The sequence below is a fragment of the Lolium perenne genome, chromosome 3, assembly GCF_019359855.2.
Source record: "Lolium perenne isolate Kyuss_39 chromosome 3, Kyuss_2.0, whole genome shotgun sequence".
Taxonomy (NCBI): Eukaryota; Viridiplantae; Streptophyta; class Magnoliopsida; order Poales; family Poaceae; genus Lolium; species Lolium perenne.
Window position 1 is genome coordinate 298,117,532 of NC_067246.2, and position 16,056 is coordinate 298,133,587.

A 16,056-nucleotide genomic window follows, 5' to 3' on the forward strand; every position below is an offset into this window, starting at 1 on the left:
GATACATAATTTTCATGTCGCAGTATGAAGGGGATGTTTCCGGATCCAACCCTCCTGAGTTCCACCACAGAACCACCCGAACTAAGTATCTAAGGAATGTGAAAGGAAAAGGTATAACTTACTTTCCCATCCCACTCCGGGATCTGTGGTTAGTGTTCTCTATACTACGCTAGGATGACTAACTACATTTGTTGTTCAATTCCTATGATGATGTCAGTACAATGCAACTTCCCACATAGGGCTTCACTCTCAACCATGGTTCCATTGCCCACCCAATAGAGTACACGAATTTTTGTAGATAACACTTATTCTTATTTTTTAGAAATCATTTCTTCTGAATGCAATGAGGGTTTTGGAAAAACAGTTTTATAAAATTTGTCGACGGAATGCAAGATGAACTTGGCTGGTGACCATGAATTACCACAATTCACAGAATCTAAGTGGCAGTGGACCTTGGGCTCTGAAAATGGCATCATTATCCGACAAGGACAATGGGACAATGTTTAAGATCTAAATGCTGCTATGGTGCATACTATGGATGCTTTACTATTTATTGTGTTGTATACCTCCACTTTAGTTATGTTTTTACGGTTTAAGTTAAATATTTTCCATTGCTTGCCTTATGGCAAAGTGGTGAATTATATTTGATAAAAGGCTTTTAATTTTATCATTGATGGCTATAAAACATAGTGAACTTTCTTTCATATGATGCTTGTTCATTAATTGTTTCCAGGATGATTCGGTGGCTTAGGTGGCTTCCTATTAGGTGCAGGGTAATTCTTTGACTTGCTTAGCTAGTGGAATGTCAATTTCGAATTCTAAGTTTCACTTCCTTAACAAACAATACTATACCACAAGAAGATTCTGTACTTCTAATATAAACCTCCTAGGTTTGTAATGTTCATATGACCTAGTATATCAATAAAAATAGGAAAATGACATGGAATCACCACTTTGGATAAAAATGTTGCATGTTTCCATTACAGGCTAGCAAGACAATGGGACGAATGAAATTGCATGAGAAAGTTTCAAAATCCTCCCCCTTTGGCATTGAGACATAATATAGGTACATAGTGGTCTAAAGAGGAATATTAAACAAACAAGAAACACTAGAGCTGGTAAGCCTTTACCATGTAGACAAAAATTTCTCCTTACGTACTATTGGTGATGCTACTATTAGTTCTCGTGCTACTTTCCCTAGATATCTTTTTTCTAGAGGACCTAACATTGATGAAAATGCTTATCTAATGAAGAATAAATATTGATGAGATTCCTACTTTATTCTAATTTCTCACTAGTAAAATGTTGCAACTTGCTGAGATGGAAAATGAGATAGGTACATCTTCAAGGGTTGGTAGACCCAATTCACATAAAATGGTCTTGATTTTACTTAACCATTAATTAAACTTGATTTAACTGAAGATATATAGTTATGAAGCTATATATATATAAGAGGTCTCTTGGAGAAATGTATTGTTCTACTAATAGTTTTTATGCTCTTGCTATATTTATGAAAGCTGGAGCTTTTGAATTCTTTATCAACCTTAAGATTATTAAAATTGAGGAAGAGAAAGAAGTTATATGGTAAGATTGAAGAAATCCTGACCGGACATTTTGATAAGCTTGTTGATTTTTCCACTTTATTTGATAATGATGATCTTAAGAAACAATATATGTTTCTTAAAATGTATGGTAGTGATGATCTATATATAACTCTATACCTCCTAGATTTATTACTAGTAGGGAGGAATGCCTTATCCTAGAAAAAATGTTTTCTATTAGTTTCGCAATTAGTAAATTTGGTCAACTTCATAATGAGAATTGTCCCCATGCTCGAGAGAGGTTTACGATTTAAATCACAAGTCTCCTTGCAAGGATTTTTCTGAAAATAATTTACATTATTTGTTTTATAATGGAATAACTGATGAATATAGATCTTAGCTGCATTGCGTTTCAGAAAATATTTTAAGACAAAGGACTTTGGTAGATGAATTGAATTGTTGGATATTTTTTGCTTCGAATCATCGCGGGGGGTGGGGGGCTAGAAAATGGAAGAAGAGATCGCGTTAAAACACTACCTAAGTAGAAGGGAATTTTCAAATTATCAGAAATGGATATGAAAGTAGTAGTCTATTAAAGAAAAGGCATTTAAAACATCCACACGTAAAAAATTATCTGAAAGTGGCCCCAAATTTCTTATTGACGATCCATGCTTTTCCACGAAGTTAATGGTGAGTTTGTAGGTCAGTCAGATGTGGATTTTATTAATGTCTTCGATGATTTGGTTTCATAACAACATAGCTATAATAGAGATGTTTTAAAGAATTCTAATAGACAACTCTCATAGAATTATATATTGTCATGAGGACCTTGATGCCACCTTGGATGTTATTAAAATGGCTTGATTCAGAATCAAATGGAGCAACAAGAATCTTTTTAGGAAAAAACTTTTGATGAAAATATCTAATTTTGAAGACAAGGTTTTTTGTGTAATTACTAAGGGAGGATGGACCACTCATGATCTTTATTATCATGGTGTACATCCTAAGAGAGTTGAGCTAGGCAGAATAAGAAACCTCCGCGGAGAAATCCCCCAATAGAAAATGAATGAAATGAAAATTCTAAAAAGTAACAAAAATGAACAGTCGTTGTCTCATGCTGAAACCCAAGATGGTAACAATGAATATGAGGAGTTCCCTAATCATGCTCATAAAGAATCTCAAGAGGAGGATGAACTAACTCTTGAAGAAAAAGAACATGAGGCTAAAAAGGAAGACCCTCCTCCAAAAAACTAAATAAGATGAAAAAAATAAGACTTGGACAATGCCCAAAAAAGGACCCTTAGGCTGTATAAAGAGATGGCGGTTAGCAATTGTACCAATAGTTGGCCAACATGAAGAAAACCTAACAGCTTGATTACGAAAGGGATACCATTTTTGTAGGGCGGCATATCAAGGGCAATGCTTTTTTTTTGATAGGTTTATGTACATTGCCAAATAAGCAGGGCTAGCCCGTACGAGTACGTATAAGAAATATAATTTGAGGTGAGTATTGTTGTACAAACAAAAAATGATAGGGGGAGTGAAGAATGTGGGGTTTATGATAGAAATCTGCATTTTTTTTAAATGCAAATTTATCAAGGGAGGAATTGAGGCCCCTTTGGGGGGAAAGTTTCTTAAAGTATTTTGGAGATACCATGGTTTTAAAAACTTTGAGGTGTTTGTATTTTACTAATAATAATATGATTTTACAAACCATAGTATTGCCAAAAACAAAGTATTTTTGAAGTGTTGAAGGAAGAGGTTTCTACCTCTTTTTTCCAGAAAAGAGAAATGAAAAAAGAAGTTGTGCAGTCATAAACTGTTATAATTCTTTGGCATAATGTAGTGCGTATAAGAGTTTTCAAGAATCAAACTATGTTAAGTTTGACTAAGTTTATCAAGAAAATTATTTATATCTATAATACCAAATATATACCATATGAAAATATATCTCAGGATTATTCTAATGGTATTAGTTTGAAATTCTAGATGTTGATATTTTTTCTACATGTTTGGTCAAACTTTATATATGCACTACATTTTGGCAAGGAGGGAGTAGTATTTTGTGGCCATGCAATCAAAAAACGACGTTTGGGATCCAAGTATTTTAGAAGTATTCTTAAAATACCACGGTCTATGGAAAAAGTCATGGTTTGCAATACTTTGAGGTGTTTGGCTCTAGGTGAAACCGTAATCTTATAAACTACATAGAAAGTATTTTTGTGGTTTCTAAGAAAGAGGCCGCATTTAGTTCCTAGGACATAGAAAAACCGTGGTATCGCAAAGGTGAAGTTTGTAGAAAACACGTTGCTTCTAAACAGAGCCTTGTCTAAATACCGTGGTTTTAAGCAAACTTTTGCTTCTAAATGCTCAATGGCAGTTTGACGGTTTGCTAAACCTTTCAATACATGGTTGATGTTTTACAAAGATGAGATGAGAGATGAGAAGATGGCATGGAAAATATGCCGATCATGTGCTTGCTATCTTTTGGAGTACTGTTTCAGTCAATACTCATCACTGCAAGAAGATGATCTCTTATCAATCATACTATCAACAACAAGACACGCAACAAATCCACAATTACTCGGTAGGATATATCAATAAATTCAGTAGCAAATACTATCGATAATATATAATCTTAATTTGCACTTAGGCAAACCAAACCATCGAACAGCAAATAAGTCTTGTAGCTATCACGCACGAGATCTTTACAATGAAAAACGAACTTCCTACTGTATCACAAATACGAACTAAATCCAGAAGCGAACCAACAAGTTGCACTATTATGCGCGAATCAATCAACTAGAACGGGGCGGAACATGCATGCACGCTAGGGCTTGCTTAATTAGGCGCGTTCGCCACGGATGCGGCGGGCGAGCTGGATGTCCTTGGGCATGATGGTGACGCGCTTAGCATGGATGGCGCAGAGGTTGGTGTCCTCGAAGAGTCCGACGAGGTATGCCTCCGCCGCCTCCTGGAGCGCGAGCACGGCGTGGCTCTGGAAGCGGAGGTCCGTCTTGAAGTCCTGCGCGATCTCCCGCACCAGACGCTGGAAGGGAAGCTTGCGGATGAGCAGGTCGGTGCTCTTCTGGTACTTGCGGATCTCCCGGAGCGCGACGGTGCCGGGCCTGTAGCGGTGGGGCTTCTTCACGCCGCCGGTCGTCGGGGCCGACTTTCTCGCCGCCTACGGAAAACACACGCGAGATTAAGAATCATCGAAACCACTACAGCCTGCACAAAGCAAATCGAAATTCGAAACAAATTGGGGGGTTGGGAGAGGAGACGAGACGAACAATGGAGGCGAGCTGCTTCCGGGGCGCCTTGCCGCCGGTGGACTTGCGGGCAGTTTGCTTCGTACGCGCCATCTCGACTAGGAATTGCTGGTGGAACTCGAAAGCGAAGGCGAGGAATTTGAATTGTGGGACGAGAGGTGAGGAGACGGGGTGAGTATTTATAGGTGCCGAGTGCGCGCCAGAGGCGGTTCGCTGTTGACGTCTAAGAGACGGTTTCGGATCGGATGGCTAGGGTGTGCGTGGTGGTAAGCACACGATCCGCGTGCTCGGCTCTCATTGGTCGGGAACGACGATGCTGCGGATCGAGGAGAGAAGAAGAACACACCAGAAGCCGATCAGGCGATCGAAGCGGCGACCGATCGCCACGCATCATGAATCTACACGGGAAGTGTACAGAAGAGAAATGATCGCCAACCGCTTCATCGTCGTGCGCACCGGCGAGGCCCATCCCTCACTCAGTCCTATGTAAGTCCGCCATTGGCTCCCGCTACCGCAGTATTCGTGGTCGTGGCCGAGAATCCTGGAAGCCCGAGGAGCGGCGGGTCGATGCCGCCGGCGTAGAGAGGGAAAGTCCCTTGCCTGCGTCCTGCGTCCTGCTAGCCGAGACGAGGCCGCCAGACTCCTCCTGCAGGCCTCCAGTACATCCTCCGGCTCGTGCTCCTCCCTCCTTTTCTTCGTCCAGTGGCAGGTTGAGATACTCTGCGGATGGTTGCAAAACAGAAGGAAGGGAGGAACCTGTGAGTTATACGGCCATGGAGTTTGCATCCCTCGATGGCATACGCCCAAGGCCGAAGGAGGGCAAGATCCGTGGCAAAGGGGACTGCGCCAATGCATGCCTACTTTCACGCGTGCGATTGGCCAGAAAAGGATGCCCCGGATCAGTATGTTTTGTCGTGCCAGAAAAAATAGAAACAAACGGGGAGAGAGGTATCAGTACGAGCAATTAACACCACGTGATAAGCGTGGTACAACATGTGGTTGGATGGTTAGGAGTGCAGTGGCACCCCCAGCCCACCAGAGTTCAAATCCCAGATTTGACACTTTGGTGTCTCATAAAGGCGGAATATTCTTCAGTGGGAGGCGACGTTCCCGTCGACAGCGAGGCGCCTGTGGTGACTTCGTCAATCTCAAGACCCGCCGGACCAGTTCTTCAACGCAGTCTCTTGTGAATGTGTGCGCGTATGTATGAGCGTCTTTGATTGTACTGTGTTTCGCAAAAAAAAAAAATGAAAAGAAAAAAAAACACCATCCCAAGGTTGTTCAAAAAAAAAATCATCCCCATGGTTCTCTCCCCAGCAATTAGAAAATGTTAGGACATGTATAACAGAGTAATGTCAGCCTTGTTTTATGATCATCAAGGCAGATTTTTAGTTTGGAGAAGACGGAATGAAGAAAGAGAATGTTGCTTTCCCTTACCATATTTACTTAAATTTTAGTAAATCAATATATTCAATAAATAATGACCGGAGAGACAAAACACACAAAATCTGAATTACTGGCAAGCATATTTATACATGCATCATAAAAATCTTCTTTATTAGTTTTTTGCATCCCCACAAAGTCAACCTTATGTTCTGCAACATATCAACAATTTGTGGAATTTTGCCTGTTTTCCCTAGGCCCCTAGAATTCCATATGAAACATATCATTTAATAGTTGGGGAATTGGAAATATCAACACCACAACGTTGCAAACGAATTACCTTTAAAGGTGTTAGGAATCTACATATTTTTCCTCCTCATATATTCTTGAGTTTTGTCTATGATTTTATTGTTTCTCTGCTTTCCTTGATTCCTTGTAATTCTCTTGGTAGCGAGTACTATCCCCCATTGTTCCTGGCTGCTCTCGGTCACCAGATCTCAAGCCGGTCTATGTGTTGGCGTCTAGGATGTGAGAGTGTGAGAGTGGGAGAAATCCTTGGTCGACCTTGCTGACCGCGATGGCCACGGCGATGTAGGTGTCGTGTTCCTTTCTGGAGGTACCATCCTAGATCTTTACGCCTTCTTTTTCCCCATCCGCCTCCTAGGTGAAAACATCAACTTTGTTGGGGAAGCAGCGGTGTTGGTAGCATCTTGAAGGTGTCGTCTTAGGAACGATGTGGAGGTAGTTGTTGTTGTGCGGCTGGTGGGTGAGGCGGCGGCGTGACCCGGTTTTGGTCTTGTTTCCCATGGTCTCTACAATCAGGGACGGAGAGAAGGGGGGACGAGGGAGGCTTAGCCACCCCCATGATTGGATTTTCTAAAGAATACTACTCATTAGAGCTCTAATTTCTTGCTGATTTAGGTAACTCTGCCCCCCTCATCAAGTTTACAACACAAGTTTGCCCCCCTCAAGCTGGGAAGCTGGCTCCGTCCCTGTCTACAATGCTAATCTCTTCGATGCTCTTCGCCCGGCCTTGGCACTCTTGAAGTCTAGTGGTGCGAGCTCCACGAGCTTGGGTTAGAGGGGAAGGATTGATCCTCCACCTGCTATTGTTGTGTGTCTCGAGGCATGACACTACTAGGAAAAGGCTTATTGCCGGCGCACCAAAATTGCTTATTGCCGGCGCACTAGCATTGGTTGTGCGCACTAAAATTGGTTGTGCGCTGGCAGTATCTGTTCTTTGCCGGCGGGCTCTAATATGGCGCGCCGGCGATATTTTCCACCGGCGCGCGTAAATGATGGTGCGCCGGCACTATTTCCTGCAGCTATAGCCCTTTTCCTTGTAGTGTGATGGAGTCGCACCTGCTTTCCCAACCCTACTCCCGTGGTGTTCATGGAGTCTTCTCACTGCTTAGCAAGTTCATCATCAACTATAGCGGAGCGAAAGCCTATTTCGTTAAGTTCATCATCAACGGCCAAGTCCGCTGCTTCGTTTCTTCTTGGGTGAACCCGTGGTTGGCGACAAGGTGTGCTTGGTGCAGCAAGTGTTTGGGCTCTCCTTGTGGCCCTTTTGGCAACCATGTTCCTAGTTTGTTCTCTGCTCAGGGTTATCATCTCCAATATCCTTGGTACGACGCCCTTCGAACTACGGCGACGGGGCATGGGTCCCTCTTTGGTCGTGGAAGAGAAAGGAGAGGTGATGGTTTGCCTCTCGCAGTGCAGACGGGCTATTTTTCACGTCGATGACGATGTTGCTACCTCAAGATCTCCCTTTACAGCTCCCTAGTGCTTTGTTCGTGTTAGTGGGCATCACCGATTTTTTTTTGTAAACAAATTGGGAGCCTTAGCCCTGCAATAAATTAATAAGGGAGAAATGGCAGATACGAAGTGTTGAAAGATCCTCTTACAAGCAATGCTACACCACAAGAAAGAAGATTACAAAGAAACACAACTTGATGGTCGAGGCCCTCATCCATCCTCTTGAACAGAACATTGGAGAAGACAGGTCGAGAAGGTACGCAACTGGAGAATGATCTGGCCTTCGTCATCTCCCAGGTCACCATCCATGTATAGTCATCCGCCTCCACCTCAGAAGAAGGCCCATGCTTTCCCGCCCAGGGTTGAAGGGTGTTACTCCGCCGTGAGGCAGAGTAGCTCCCTCTAGAGCACGAAAGGCACTCATGGTAGGTTGCCCAGGGCAAGAACTACCAACATGATAACATCTTCACGCGAAACCCACATACATCGTCATTGATCACAACACTGATCACACATCAAGGCGCAAAGTTTAGTCCAAAATCGCCGAAAGAAGACAAGGCTGAAAGATTGGCAGCACTGGGCACAAATGCCGCCAACTCATGCCAGACATCACGGTCCTGGTTTTCATGTTTTTCTTCTTTTTATGGTTGTTTTTATTGTTGTAAGCTGTTCATCAACATCTCCGCCGTAAGGGGCTTTATTAATTTAAGATGGGCACTCACTTGAGTGCCTTCTATCTAATAAGAATGTTGCTATTCTTCGGGGGAGATTGTTGCAGCGATATTTGTTAAGTCTCTTATGGTAGAGAATCCTTTTTCTGGAGGGACAGCAGATTCATTCTGACAGCTTCAGTGTTGAGTTTTGATATCAAGCTAGGGTTCATACATTAATTCTTTATCAGTGTCAATGTCACTACCACTTCCCTTATTTGAGTCTTGTAAGTCAAAGCCAGTGGCAGCAGAGAACAATAAGCATGATACTTAGAACTTCCCTGTTTTTCCTGACCAAACGCTGGTATCAAAACAGAGGCAGTTCTGTTCAAGGGAAGACTCTTGAGAAAAAAAGGGGACAATCTGTGTAAGCACAGGAGTTGATTTATCAACATCCACACGAGATATGCCGATCTAAGTATTTGTTTCCTGAGTATCACTCATCAACACATTTCCCCTCATAGTATCACGCATGATGCAAGTCATAGTTAAGAATTGCTCAATGACTTCCAGTAAACATTTTCCCCAAAAGTCATTGTTAAGGTATAAACCGAACTTGGTGGTTCCTTGCGGCATAAATTGCATTGAACTGTTCAAGGACAAAAGGAGAACAGACCTTCAAATTAACCTTTGCTGAAGGCTGAAGCATGCTCAGACCCTCTTATATGGTATATGGTATCGGGCAATTTAATCGGTAAGAAATTCAATGTGTCCTACTGACAAAAGAAAAAGGTGAACAGAAGATGGCACAAATATGATCCTGATGCAGGACAATATGTCGATCGATGATCTGCTTCTGCCTTTTCTCCTTCTCAGTACAGTTGCAGTAAATAGTCACTAGGGCAAGATAATCCTCTAGGAGATAGTATCAACAAAATCGCAACAAATCCACAATTATTCCGTAGCAAATATAATAGTAATATTGTATAGCATCTGTTTGCACCTAGGGCAAACCAAAAGATCGAACAAGTCTTGATCAAGCTATCGCGAGATCATTACAACGAAAACGAGCTTTCCTATCACGATCTAATTAACACGGAACTAAAACGAGAAGCGAATCAATCAACTAGATTACGGCGCATTAATCTCGGAGACCATGCACGCCGATAGCTTAGGCGCGCTCGCCGCGGATGCGGCGGGCGAGCTGGATGTCCTTGGGCATGATGGTGACGCGCTTGGCGTGGATGGCGCAGAGGTTGGTGTCCTCGAAGAGCCCGACGAGGTACGCCTCGGCGGCCTCCTGGAGCGCGAGCACGGCGTGGCTCTGGAAGCGGAGATCCGTCTTGAAGTCCTGCGCGATCTCGCGCACCAGGCGCTGGAAGGGCAGCTTGCGGATCAGCAGCTCCGTGCTCTTCTGGTACTTGCGGATCTCGCGGAGCGCGACGGTGCCGGGCCTGTACCGGTGCGGCTTCTTCACGCCGCCGGTCGTCGGGGCCGACTTCCTCGCCGCCTGAGATCAAAACACAAGATCGAAAACGAAAACCGTCAGCAAATAGATTAAACCGCGAGGACGTGCAGCGAGCGATCGGCATGCATGCAGCAGATCGACCGGGAGAGGGGACGAGAGGAAGAACCTTGGAGGCGAGCTGCTTGCGTGGGGCCTTGCCGCCGGTGGACTTGCGGGCGGTCTGCTTCGTACGGGCCATCTCGACTTCGAACTTGGAATCGTCTGCGGAGTTTGGGGGAGTGCCGGAGTGGGGAGGTGGGGCGACAATTTATAGGGGGGTGGGCAGGAGAATCGTGGGCTGAGGCCGTTTCTTTTTTTTTGAACTGTTGATGGTGTGGGAGATGGCTGGGATTTGCGCCAAGGAAGCACAGGGAATCAGGGATCCTCGTGCTGTGCTCTGATTGGTGGAAAGCGACCAGGCATGGATCGGTTACGTGGCACTAGGGCCTGGGTGTTAAAGCATTTTTTTAGAAAAAATCGTCTAAATAAATTCCATGGAAACTTTGAGTTTGATGGTGTAGTACATCATCACCTCAAAGAAATGATCTTAATGTCATACTAGGTTCAAAGATTAAATTCGTGAGACAACGGCATTTCGTCAAGTATATCACAATTTGAAAAGAGTATATTTGATTCGTGATTCGTCAAGACAAGGCTTTGAACCAAAAAATTATCTGATAAGATGATTCCAAAAGTACACTAATTAAATAAAAATCATTGTCATGTAAACAAAATATTATCAAGTATTAATTTACCTTAAACATTCTTTCAACATATCAAATTACTTGCACTTCCACAGGGTTGGAGGATTGTTTTCTTGGCAAAGAAAATATCTTAAATTCATGATCTCATAACACGAGAATCATTACACAGTTACTGATAAGAGAAACACGGGGACCCAAGAAAAATCACAAAGCATCCTATAAGGAAAAAAACCACCATACGTCCTCGAATGCATTGGTCTCTCCTCTTGTGATTACTACTGGTTGATCTTCTCTATCTCGCTAACGAAGCAATGGAAAAAACAAAGGAGCATCACACACTCTCCCAAAAATGTAGAAATTAAACCTCAAACAACAAAGGCTTTGAACCACCGCAATAGAAGGAACAATGGTTGGCATCATACCTTGAAGGGACCAAATTACACTAGTCTAGTATAGACGAGGGTCCTTCGGTGTCTTCTTATGAGAGACGTTCTTACAATCGTTGTCCTCACTCTCGATGTCTTTGTCGTTCCAATCATGCTTCATTGGACATCTCCAATGGATGCACCTTGAAACTTAATCTATCGGTTTTAACGTTGTTGGCAGTGGCGGTGTAGTTGGAAAGATGTTCTCATCACAGCGAAATCATTGTGCGCATTTGACCTTTATTGGCAGTCTTGAGATTAGTTCCTCTAACTGTTCTTGGGTGAGCCGCTCCTTCGTCCGGCGCTGAAGCATCTTCTAGCTAAGCCAATTCAATAGGGTACCTCTTCAACAATGGGGAAGGACGGTGTTGGTGACTTCTTGGCTTTCTGAAGCCGCCGATGATGTGATCGTACTGAATGCATGTAGTTGTATATATACATGTATTTTCTCACATTGTGCGCATGGGTGGACCCAGGTATAGCAGAGTGGGGGTAGTGGCCCCACTCAAAATTTCAAACTTCTGTCTAATTTGTTCATATATGAAGAAAAAAGTTACAAATTTCTACAATTTGTACCAGAATTGGCCCCGCTCATCTAAATTTCCCCCACTAAAATTATTTTTGAGTCTGCCCCTGATTACATGTGCAATTTTCTGATCGTGCATCACATATGTCCTACTTGTTGAGTATCACGACATCGATTCGCTCTGCAAAAAATGCCCAAGTTCAAGGAAACCTTAGAATTTGTAGTTTTATGAGTTTGCGGTAATGAGGTTGTGCTTCCTGTATTTACCATATCCATCCTTCGTGAAGTAAACTAATGTAAATTGTACATACTTTTTGTGTTGTTGTACTTCCATGTGAATTTTCCCTCACTTTAATTTGTCAGTTATTTTTTAGTTTACATATCCATGCATTTTGGTTGTGTTAACTGTGCCACTATGCAAAGTCCCAATACCAAAATTTCTCATCTAGTTTTTCTGCGTAGGTTGATGTCAATGAAAAATTCTGGCTGCTTGGGCATCTAAATGCTTCAAGTTTTAAAAGTTGTTCTTTGATACCATATGCGTAGTGTTGATGGGTAAATACAAAATAATATGCTGCTTCTGCCCTAATATTTTTTTGAGTGTTCTTCTGCCCTAATATGACCCATCGATACAGGACAGTTGGTGATGGTGCATTTGAACCATCTGCCCTAAAACTTGTTCACATTTGAACCATGAGAACCAGCTGCAGTTCCTGGTGCGAAGTCTCCGCAAAAGATAGTGATGAATCCACGATACGTACATCACAATTAACTGATCTAACTAGTTTTAGCGCCCAACCTGTAGAGCATCTAAACTCTATATTAGCTGGGACTGACTGCATGCACCGTTTATAAGTAGAAACGTCTAGAAGAGAGGACACATCTTTCAGAATCTTTGCCCCAGCTACATATATAATTGCGTACGTAAATGTGCACATTCAGTCATTGGCTACTCGTATTTGTTTGCAAACAGTACACGATCGAATAGACAATTCCAGAAATGTGGAATATTTTCATTTACAAATGTCGAACTTTCCTATATCACGATCTAATTAACACGAACTAATTAAAAGCAGAAGCGAATCAAACAACCAGAACGGCGCCCTCGTCGCCGACCAATCAAGCTAGCTAGAATTAGGCGCGTTCTCCCCGGATGCGGCGGGCGAGCTGGATGTCCTTGGGCATGATGGTGACGCGCTTGGCGTGGATGGCGCACAAGTTGGTGTCCTCGAAAAGTCCGACGAGGTATGCCTCGGCGGCCTCCTGGAGCGCGAGCACGGCGTGGCTCTGGAAGCGGAGGTCCGTCTTGAAGTCCTGCGCGATCTCCCGCACCAGGCGCTGGAAAGGAAGCTTGCGGATGAGCAGGTCCGTGCTCTTCTGGTACTTGCGGATCTCCCGGAGCGCCACCGTGCCGGGCCTGTAGCGGTGGGGCTTCTTCACGCCGCCGGTGGTCGGGGCCGACTTCCTCGCCGCCTGAAATTAGAACACGCGAAATTAGCAACCGTCGAAACCGCAACAGCGTGCAGAAAGATCGGGAGGGGAGAGGAGATGAGGACGAACAATGGAGGCGAGCTGCTTCCGGGGCGCCTTGCCGCCGGTGGACTTGCGGGCGGTCTGCTTCGTACGCGCCATCTCGACTTGGAACTTCCGATAATCTGGCTGTGTTGAAGTGGAACTCGAAACTGAAGGCGATGGATTGAATTGTGAGGAGAGACGAGGAGGTGGTGTGGGTATTTATAGGTGCTAGGCGCGCGCGAGAGGCGGTTCGCTAATTGCCGTTTGGGAAGAGGTTACCGATTACGACTAGATCTGATGGCTGGAGTTTGCGTGCAGGAAAGCACACGATCCTCGTGCTCGTCTCTGGTTGGTCGGAAAGCGACGAGGTACGGCCACCGTTATTGCAGGTACGAGGTACGGATCGGTGACGTGGCGTTAGGACTTGGGCTGCCGTGGCGTGCATTTGCTCTGGCAGTTTGGGCTGCATACGGGCCGAAGCCCACGTTGAATTAAAAAAACTAGGTAGTTCTCAACAAAAAAAAAACTAGGCGACTTGGGTGTGGGGCACCTCCGGCGATCTCCTGATCTCCAGCGTGAGGGCGTATTTCCCTGCGTCGGATCCATCTCTCCCGCCCTTGCGAGTGTGTTGCTCGGGATCATCAAGTGGTCGTCTCCCACGACTACCCAGCCTCGACAGTTTCAGTCGATTTAGGGTTTGAGATTGGGTTGGCATGCATGGTAGTGGTGATGGAGAAGGGGGAAGCTAGTGGCAAGGTGGAGCAGACAGGGCCCAAGCCGACCTCTGACCTAAAAGGTGAGGACATTGATGGCATGTTCGTGGCGAAGAACGAGGTGGAGTTGCTGAAGGAAGGTTCGAAGTGGATGGCGGTGATGCGCATACTGACTACCCAACCTTTCAGCGCGACGTATCCGAAGAAAACAATGAGGTTTGTGTGGGCACCGGCACAGGAGGTGTCGTTCCGCGACATTGAGGAGAATAGATTTCCGATACAGGAAAATTGCCTAGGGATTAAAAAAATTACGGAGCAGGGGCCATGGTTGTTTCGTGATCATAGCCTGCTTATTCAGAAGTACGACGGAAATAGCAGTGATGCAACGGTTAAATTGAACCGCATTCATGCATGTACAAAGATCCATGATGTGTCGCAGCTATACATCAAGAAGGCAATGATCGACGGGTTGGATACGAGCATCGGCGAGGTCGTTGAGGTGGCCATGAACAACCTAGGGCTGGACGGAGGTGATTTTGTGTGAACCAGGGTGTGGTTGGATGTTCAAAAAATTCTTACTCGCTTTGTATCCATTGAACATGAAGGGGCGAGGAAGTGTGAAAGATCGAGATGTCGCCTAGAGGGGGGGTGAATAGGCAATTAAAAAACTCTTACGGATTTATCTTGTAAGAATGCGGAATTAAACTATCGTTTAGTCTACAAGCACAAACCCTAAATATGCTAAGCTCAACTAAGTGTAACAATAGCAACTAGAGCTAAGCAAGATAGGCACAAGATATATGTAGCACAAGTGATAGCAAGATATATGTACTTCAAGCACGATGGCTATCACAAGGAAAGAGAGCTCGGGTATAGAAATAACCGAGGCACGCGGAGACGAGGATGTATTCCCGTGTTCCCTTGCTTTTCAACAAGGTACGTCACGTTTGGAGGAGTGGAGGTCCCACGAAGGATTCCCCGCTCCACGAAGGCTCATCCTATTCTCCGAACCACACCCACGAAGGATAATGGCCCTTTCCTTATGGTTAGCTTTTCCTCCGCTCCGGAGATGGCAAGCTCCACAACCACTTGATAACCCACAAGTATAGGGGATCGCGGCAGTCTTCGAGGGTAGTATAACCCAAATTTATTGATTCGACACAAGGGGAGGTAAAGAATACTTATAAGCCTTAACAACTGAGTTGTCAATTCAGCTGCACTTGGAAAAGCACTAGTAACAGGGGTGATGTGAAAGTAGCAGTAATATGAGAGCAATAATGTGATAACACAGCAGTAATAGCAATATGAGAGCAATGGCACCAGAAGATAGTTGATACTACTTCCAATGACATGTAGAACAAGTATATGATGATGAGAGATGGACCGGGGTTCCCAGCGATCTACGCTAGTGGTAACTCTCCAATAAGTGACAAGTGTTGGGTGAACAAATTACAGTTGGGCAATTGATAGGAATCAAAGCATTAAGAAAGAACATCAGGCTTATTAATTATGTAGGCATGTTTTCCGTATATAGTCGTACGTGCTCGCAATGAGAAACTTGCACAACATCTTTTGTCCTACCAGCCGGTGGCAGTCGGGCCTCAAGGGAAACTACTGGATATTAAGGTACTCCTTTTAATAGAGTACCGAAGCAAAGCATTAACACACCGTGAAAACATGTGATCCTCACATCACTACCATCCCCTCCGGTTGTCCCGATTTTTGTCACTTCGGGGCCATTGGTTCCGGACAGTGACATGTGCATACAACTTGTAGATACAATCTAAGCAACAATATAGAGCTTAAATCTAAGATCATGCCACTCGGGCCCTAGTGACAAGCATTAAGCATAACAAGATTGCAGCAACAATAACTTCACAAACTTTATAGATAGACTAATCATAATGTATCATCCATCAGATCCCAACAAACACAACACCGATTACATCAGATGGATCTCAATCATGTAAGGCAGCTCATGAGATCATTGTATTGAAGTACATGGAGGAGAGTATACCGACATAGCTACTGCTAGAACCCGTAGTCCATGGGGGAACTACTC

The 16,056-nt window shown here is 44.2% G+C and overlaps 3 protein-coding genes across 3 annotated transcripts; all 3 read right to left on the reverse strand.

The window, feature by feature from the left end:
- Window positions 1-4,211: 4,211 nt before the first annotated feature.
- Window positions 4,212-5,001, reverse strand: LOC139829726 (histone H3.3-like). Its single transcript, XM_051371447.2, has 2 exons — window positions 4,835-5,001; window positions 4,212-4,725 (listed from the first exon to the last, which is right to left on the reverse strand). The coding sequence occupies exons 1-2, from the start codon at window positions 4,904-4,906 to the stop codon at window positions 4,387-4,389; spliced, it is 411 nt and encodes a 136-aa protein (XP_051227407.1). The 5' UTR covers window positions 4,907-5,001; the 3' UTR covers window positions 4,212-4,386.
- A 4,576-nt stretch (window positions 5,002-9,577) lies between these two features.
- Window positions 9,578-10,356, reverse strand: LOC127345041 (histone H3.3-like). The gene is made up of 2 exons (XM_051371449.1): window positions 10,239-10,356; window positions 9,578-10,114 (listed from the first exon to the last, which is right to left on the reverse strand). The coding sequence occupies exons 1-2, from the start codon at window positions 10,308-10,310 to the stop codon at window positions 9,776-9,778; spliced, it is 411 nt and encodes a 136-aa protein (XP_051227409.1). The 5' UTR covers window positions 10,311-10,356; the 3' UTR covers window positions 9,578-9,775.
- A 2,460-nt stretch (window positions 10,357-12,816) lies between these two features.
- LOC127345039 (histone H3.3-like) lies at window positions 12,817-13,455 on the reverse strand. The gene is made up of 2 exons (XM_051371445.2): window positions 13,327-13,455; window positions 12,817-13,239 (listed from the first exon to the last, which is right to left on the reverse strand). The coding sequence occupies exons 1-2, from the start codon at window positions 13,396-13,398 to the stop codon at window positions 12,901-12,903; spliced, it is 411 nt and encodes a 136-aa protein (XP_051227405.1). The 5' UTR covers window positions 13,399-13,455; the 3' UTR covers window positions 12,817-12,900.
- Between the last annotated feature and the right edge of the window lie 2,601 nt (window positions 13,456-16,056).